Below are 7,500 nucleotides of genomic sequence, written 5' to 3'. Positions count from 1 at the left end.
GCAGCCCCGTGTGCATCTGCGTCTGTCTCCAGGGGCCCCCAAAAGGGTACTTTTGGGGGCCCCCAGGGGCCCCCTTTAAGGCTGCTGCTTAGCTGCAGCAAAGGCGCAAGGCACAGCAGCAGCGAGGCTGCTGCCTCAGCAGCAGCTGGGCGGAGATGATCCGCTGCTGCTGCTGCTGCTGCTGCTGCTGCTGTTGCTGCTGCTCTGTTTGCCTCTGCTGTTGCTTCATTGGAGGCAGCAAACGCATGCGAAAGCAGCGGCAGCAGCTGCTGCAGCAGAGGCAGCAAGGCACCAGGTTCCCGCTGTCCAGCTTCCTGCTGCTGCTGCGTCAGCTGCTGCTGCTGCTGCTGCTGCTGCTGCTGCTGCTGCTGCAGCGGTACCTTCCCTATGAGAAGGAACGGCATGAGAGAAGAAGTGACCTTCAGAGTCTCCACAGCGGCTTCTGCGACACTCTGTAGGTCTTTGCTGCTGCTTCTGCTGCTGCTGCTGCTGCTGCTGCTGCTGCTGCTGCTAGCTGCAGCAATGAGCCTGGCGGCGACAGCAGTCCCTGGCGAAAGGTGCTGCTTCGCAGGCACTGCTCCTCCTGGCTCTGCTGTTATCTGCTGCTGCTGCTGCTGCTGCTGCTGCTGCTGCGGCTGCTGCAGCAGCAAAAAGGTCCGCTGCAGCGCGAAGTGCCTGGAGAGCTCTTCTAGAGAGTACCGAGCAGCCTGAAGACACCCAGCGAGCAAGAAGCAAATAACTGCAGCAGCAGCAGCAGCAGCTGCTGCAGCAGCTGTCGTTGCTGCTTCTTGTCTTGCTGCTTCTACCTCAGGTTCTCGTGCTGCTGCTGTTGCTGCTGTTGCCGCTGCTGCTGCTGCTGCTGCAGCTGACGGTGCCGCCTGCTAAATTGCAGGCAGCACTTACCAGTGCAAGACGGGGAACAAGGGGAAGAAGTGTAGCCCTTTCCTGCTGCTGCTGCTGCTGCTGCTGCTGCTGCTGCTGCTGCTTGCTGCTGTCAGTGCTGCATTCAGCAGCAGCAGCAGCAGTGGCAGTTGCAGCTAGCCGTGCGACGCAACGCAGCAGCAGCAGCAACTGCGGCTGCTGCAGCCGCTGCGCCTGCTGTTCTGCTGCTGCCTCTGCTGCATGCACTGCCAGCAGCAGCAGAGCACGGACACTTTGCTGCTGCTGCTGCTGCTGCTGCTGCACTCGACGGGGCGCCTGGAGGGACAGCAGCTCCAGCGCGCTCAGCAGCAGCTGCAGCGAAGCAGCAGGCAGCTCACGCAAGTGAGGCAGCAGAACCTGCAGCAGCAGCAGCAGCAGCAGCAACAGCAGCAGCAACAGCAGCAAAAACAAAAGTGTTGAAGCTAGCAGGAACAGCAGCAGCACGTCAGGCGCTTTCGCAGCAGCAGCAACAAAAGCAACAGCAGCAACAAAAACAGCAGCAGCAGCAGCAGCAGCAGCAGCAGCAGCAGCAACTGCAGCAGCAACTGCAGCAGCAGCAAGCGTACCGCGTGGATGCAGAAGGCCAAAGGCCTCCCCTCCATTCCTGGGGGCCCAAAACGCTGCAGCAGCAGCAGCTGCAGCAAAAACTGCGTCAGGTCTTGCTGCTGCAGCTGCTGCAGGTGCGCCGGCATGACGTCTTGCTGCTGCTGCTGTTGCTGCTGTTGCTGCTGCTGCTGCTGCTGCTGCTGCTGGTCTTGCTGCAGCAAGTCGGGTCCGCCCAGCCGCAGCAGCAAATGCCGGCAGAGCTGCACTAGCAGCATCTCGCTGCGGCAGCGGGCTGCTGCTGCTGCTGCTGCTGCTTGCACTAGCTCTTCATTGTCTAGCAGCGGCTGCTGCTGCAGCTGCTGCAGCAGCTGCTGCTGCAGCTGCTCCCCTTCGGAAGATGTGAGGCCCCCAACAGCAGCTCGGGTGTACAGACACCTGATTATGCTGCTGCTGCTGCTCTCGCAAGCTGCTTTGTTTCGCTGCAGCTGCTGCTTCAGCTTGCGCTGCAGCTTCTGCAGCACGTGCTGCTGCTGCTGCTGCTGCTGCTGCTGCTGCTGTTGCAGGGCAGGTCCAACTGCTGCAGCCACCTCCAGCAGCAGCAGTGGTGGAAGTTTGTTCACTTGCTGCAGCAGCGCAGCAGCAACGGCTTTTGCTGCTGCACCCTGCAGCAGGCCTAGGTGACCGACAGCAGCAGCAAGCGCTGCTGCAGCAGCAGGACTCAAGCGCAGCAGCAAGTCACGCTGCTGCAGCAGCTGCCGCAAGAGCTGCAGCAGCTGCAGCTGCTGCTTCTGCCTTGGAGGCAAAGCTGCAGCAGCTAGCTGCTGCACCAGCGGCACAACACTCTCAAGCCACATCACATCTGCAGCAGAACAGTTTGCTGCTGCTGCTGCTGCTGCTTTTGGACTGGCGGAAGCTGCTGCTGCTGCCGCCGCAGCAGCATTTGCTGCTGCGGTCGTTGCTGTTGCTGCTGCTGCTGCTGCTGCTGCGTGCAGCAGCAACGCCTGCTGACACAAACCATCGAGACGGCCAAGCAGCCCTATGCTGACGTCGGGCGGGAGGTGCCGCTGCTGCCCTGCTGCTGCTGCTGCTGCTGCTGCTGCTGCTGAGTTTGCTGCTGCAGCACGGATGGACAGGAGGAGCAGCTGCTGCCTTAGAGCGACAGCAGCATTGCCAGGATGGCCAGAGGCGCTGCTTCTGCTGCTGCTCCCGCCAAAGAATCTGCTGCTGCTGCTGCTGCTGCTGCTGCTGCTGCTGCTGCTGCTGAGTTTGCTGCTGCTGCTGCTGCTGCTGCTGCTGCTGAGTTTGCTGCTGCTGCTGCTGCTACTGTCTCTGCTCGTCGCCTCTATGGCTGCAGTTGAAAGATGCCTGGCTGCGGAGGGCTTCCAAGCAGCAGCAGCAGCAGCAGCAGCAGCAGCAGCGAGCGCAGCAGCAGCAGGTGCAGCAGCGTGCGTAGCTGCTGCCGCTGCTGCTGCTGCTGCTCTCTGCAGCATCTCTAGCCGCAACTGCTGCCTGGACTCGAAGACTCGGCAGCAGCAAATCGAAGCAAATAAAAATAAAATAATTGCGGATTTGTTTAATTCAATTAAATTAGAAAGACTCAATTAAAACAATTAAATTTAATTTAAAGCAATTAAGAAAATAAACTCCGCAATAACTACAAAGACAAACGAGGCACCAGCAGCAGTACCCTGGGGGCCCCCACAGGGGGCCCCCCGCTGCTGCTGCTGCTGCTGCTGCTGCAGCTAAGTTCTGCAGCAGGTCTAATTAGAAGTTGAAAAGGCCTGAGTTAATTTAAGAAGAGAAATACAATGAAAAGGAATTAAAATGAAATTGAATTAAAAAGAAGTTTATTTCCACAACTCGAAAGAAGCCCGCCGTCGGGCGTCTAGCTCAAATGGTAGAGCGCTCGCTTAGCATGCGAGAGGTAGAGGGATCGATACCCTCGTCGTCCATTCAAATTAAATAATTTAAAGACCTTTTTGCCAATTAAAAAGAATAATTTCGTCGATTTAATGAAAATAAAAAGAATTGAAACGCTCTGCGCGCTCGCGCGCGGTGCAGCGAAGCTGTCGGTACACCTGGAGCTGCCTATACACCTGAGGAGCTGCCTGTACACCTGAGGAGCTGCCTGTACACCTGAACGGCTGAACTTCAAATTTTCGTTTCTTTGATTTCTCCTGTTGCATTTTTTTAAATGTTTGTCCTCTAATGTCCCTTTTAATGTTTTAATTTCGCATTTTTCATATTTTAATTCAATTTGTTTTCATTTTACTCTCCGCTTCCTCCACTCTCCTCTCCACCTCCGCCCAGTTAATCGCGTCCCAGAAACCTGCGCATACACCTCAACACAAAACCCAAACCCTAAACCCTAAACCCTAAACCCTAAACCCTAAATGCATGCAGCAGCAGCTGCGGGCCCTTGGCCCGGCCTGGCCCAGTAGCTAGCTAGCTAGTTGGCTAGCAGCTAGCTGGCTAGCTGCCTGGCCAGCTAGCTAGCTGACTCGCTGGCTGCCCGGCAAGCTAGCTAGCTGGATGGCTGGCTAGCTAGCTAGCAGGCTAGCTGGCTGTCTAGATAGCTGGCTAGCTAGCTAGCAGCCTAGCTGACTGGCTAGCTAGCTAGCCGGCCAGCTAGCTAGCTAGCTAGCTAGCCGGCTAGCTAGCTAGCTAGCTAGCTAGATAGCTAGTTAGCCGGCTAGCTAGCTAGCTAGTTTGCTGCCAAGCGGCAGCTAGCCGCAGCAACGGATCAGAGGACAGCCCAAACGACGAACCCTTAGTTCGAATCCCAAACCCTAAACCCTAAACCCTAGACCCTAAACCCTAAACCCTACGGTCGACAAATGCAGCGCGCGAATTCTTGTAGTCCAAGTGATAGGCATGCTCCCACAGATCTGAAAACCACAAATCTAAACCCTAAACCCTAAACCCTAAACCCTAAACCCTTATCCCCAAACCCTAAACCCTAGACCCTGCGCGAAACCCTGAACCTCCGACCCTAAGTCCCAAACCCTAAACCCTCGCCCCTCGCGGAGCCTCGAACCCCAGACCCCAAGCCCCGGGCCCCAGACCCTAAACCCTAAACCCTAAACCCTAAACCCTAAACCCTAGCTCACCGAGAACAAGCAGGGGAGAGAGTTCTGGATGCACAGAAGGCAAAGCCAAACCATCATGAGTTTCCAAAACCCTCAAACCCTCGCGGCCGAGGGCTAGCCACACCCAGCCGCTGCCAAAGTGGCCTGAACGCAGCCCCAAACCCTAAACCCTAAACCCTAAACCCTAAACCCTAAACCCTAAGCCCCAGACAATGAGCCCCGCGGGGCAAGTCGAGCCAGGCCACCGCTGGCGTAGCCCTAGGCGCGCCGCCAAACCCTAAACCCTAAACCCTAAACCCTAAACCCTAAACCCTCCCGCAGCTGCAGCCAAACCGCCGCGGGACGCCAGGCGTGCGCCCAAACCCTAAACCCTAAACCCTAAACCCTCGACGTACCTAGTGCTGCTGCTTTGAATTCGCTCTTGAAGTTTTCGAAGCTGCCAAAACCCTCTTGAATCCGCTTGAGGGTTTGAGGCAAGGGTTTAGGGTTTAGGGTTTGGGGACCAATCGAAGCAAAAAAGAAAGAATGGTTGAAGTGCTGCCCGCAGGCATTAGCAGCAGCAGCAGGAAGCCCTGGTACGCGCACAGCTTCTGCAGCAGCAGCAGCAGCAGCAGCAGCAGCAGCGCAGCAGCAGCAGCAGCACAGCAGCAGCAGCAGCAACATCAGAAGCAGCAGCAGCAAGAGACAGCAAAACGTGCTGCCGAACAAAAGCTGACAACATCTTGAGTCTCCAAACCAGCTGCTCGATTTTAAACCCTAAACCCTAAACCCTAAACCCTAAACCCTAAACCCTCAGCCCGCACCTTCTAGGGAGACGCCCTGCAGCCGACTGTCCTTCTCCGCAAAAGCTTCAGAAGCCCACACACAAGGCAAACCCTAAACCCTAAACCCTAAACCCTAAACCCTAAATTGTGAGGCCCAATGAACGCAGCTAAACCCCAAACCCCAAACCCTAAACCCTAAACCCTAAATGTACTGTTGAGGGTCTTGACATATCCAGCGTGGTGCCTGGCGTAGTGATAAGCCAGCTGTTCCACGCTCATAAATCCCCACAGCAGCTGCTTCTGCTGCTGCTGCTGCTGCTGCTGCTGCTGCAGCTGCAGCTCCAGCTGCTGCAGCTGCAGCTGCTGCAGCTGCTGCTGCGGCAGCGGCGGCGGCGGCGGCAGCGAAAAGGGTTTTGCTGCTCTTAGCTGCTCAAGAGCTTCTATTTCTTCCATGGGCAAGTTTGCTGCTGCTGCTAGCAGCAAGACTGCAGCATGTTGCTGCTCCTCTGGTGCAGCAGCAGCAGCAGCAGCTGCTGCTGCTGCTGTTGCAGTTGCTGCCGTTGCTGCTGCTGCAGCTGTTTCTTTGGGCGGTTTCCTCCCTAGGGCGCGGAATGCCCTGCTGCTGCTGGCGGACAGAAATGCTGCTGCTGCTGCTGCATGCGTGCTGCAGCTGCACTTGCTGCTGCTGCTGCTGCTGCTGCAGCGGGAGAGAGCCCGAGCGTGGCCGCTGAGGGCCAGCAGCAGCAGCAGCGCGAGAGCAGCAGCAGCAGATCGCATGTAGAAGGTGGTAGGCGGGCTGCGGTGAGCTGCAGTGGGGGGTTGCGGGCCTAGGGTTTAGGGTTTAGGGTTTAGGGTTTGGAGGGCGGGAGAGGAGTGGCTCAGTGTTTTGTGGCCGTGTGCCGCTCGGCAGGCGTTGAAGGCGTCTTTGCCCCCGCTGCAAACCCTAAACCCTAAACCCTAAACCCTAAACCCCAGCGCTGGCTGGGGCCCGTATCGAGGGGGGTTCGTCTTTGGGGTTTAGGGTTTAGGGTTTAGGGTTTGGGGCAGCGGGGTAAGACTGCGTACGGACAGGCTTGCGGGGAAGACTGGGACAAAAAAATAAAAAGACAAAAGTTGGGTGTGGAGCTGCAGCACTAGCAGCAGCAGCAGCAGCAGCAGCTGCTGCTGCTGCTGCTGCTGCTGCTGCTGCCAGCCAATGAGCGCAGCAACAAGGACCCGCAGGACGGTCGACGGCCCCTTCTGCCTTAGAGAAGGATCTTGAGACGGCTCTAATCCTTAAACCCTAAACCCTAAACCCTAATCTGTAAACCGTGGGCCGTTCCTCTTTGTGGCGCTGCCTGTTTTCTTCCTGCTTGTTGCTGCTGCTGCTGCTGCTGCTGCTGCTGCTGCTCCTTTTCAGCAGCTCTTTCTTCTCTGCTTTAAATTCTTTCCAAAGCAGCAGTTAAGGAGGGATGCTGCAGTGTATGAAGAGCTGCAGCGCTCCCAGTTGCTGTTTCGGCTGCTGCCGCTGCAGTTGCTGCTGCTGCAGCTGAGGCTGCAGCAGCAGCAGCAGCAGCAGCAGCACAAGACGTCACGGCGACTAGCAAATGCCGCAGCAGCAGTGCCTCTTTATTTTGCACTTTTTGTTTTCTGCAGCGGCAGGAAGGCCGACGGAGGGAGGGGCGCTAAACCCTAATCCTGAACCCTAAACCCTAAACCCTAAACCCTAACTCGACGTGAGCCCTGCGGGCCTCCAAACCCTCGCGGCGCGTCCCGCGCAGGACTTTTCGCGATTTCTCGAGGCTGCAGCAGTGCTGCTTTTGCTGCTGCTGCTGCTGCTGCTGCTGCTGCTGCTGCTGCGGGTTTCGCGGGCGCCGGCGTTCTTGGAAGCGGCATGCAGCAGCAGCAGCAGCGGGGAGCGCAGCAGTAGCAGCAGCAGCAGCAGCAGCAGGGGGGCAGAGTCGGAACTGCAGCAGCAGCAGCAGCTGTTGCTGCTGCTGCGTCGCTGCTCAGTGGAGTCTGCTGCTGCTGCCTCCAATGGCTGCTGCTGGCGTTTGCGGGCCCCGCGACTCTTGCTGTCAATTCCTCAGCAGCAGCAAGACCCGCCCCGGAACCACCACCACCAGCACCACCAGCACCACCAGCAGCAGCAGCAGCAGCAGCAGCAGCAGCAGCAGCAGCAGCAGCAGCAGCAGCAGCAG

General features: G+C 57.7%; 1 protein-coding gene across 1 annotated transcript in view; it reads right to left on the bottom strand.

Annotated features, from left to right (window-relative positions):
* The window catches only part of ENH_00052770 (hypothetical protein, conserved), a gene marked incomplete at both ends in the record, with an annotated part of 3,072 nt that extends 115 nt beyond the window's left edge, over positions 1-2,957 (bottom strand). Inside the window, 3 exons of the mRNA XM_013583710.1 lie at positions 1-707; positions 904-1,278; positions 1,488-2,957. The exon at positions 1-707 is cut by the window's left edge and continues 115 nt beyond it. Coding sequence (XP_013439164.1) covers positions 1-707; positions 904-1,278; positions 1,488-2,957 — 2,552 coding nt within the window. The remainder of the gene's footprint in view (positions 708-903; positions 1,279-1,487) is intronic.
* Positions 2,958-7,500: the final 4,543 nt, after the last annotated feature.

This window comes from Eimeria necatrix, genomic scaffold (genome assembly GCF_000499385.1).
Source record: "Eimeria necatrix Houghton genomic scaffold, Enh_scaff421, whole genome shotgun sequence".
Classification (NCBI taxonomy): Eukaryota; Apicomplexa; class Conoidasida; order Eucoccidiorida; family Eimeriidae; genus Eimeria; species Eimeria necatrix.
Note: the sequence above shows the minus strand (reverse complement) of the source record. Positions and strands in the feature narration are given on the sequence as shown.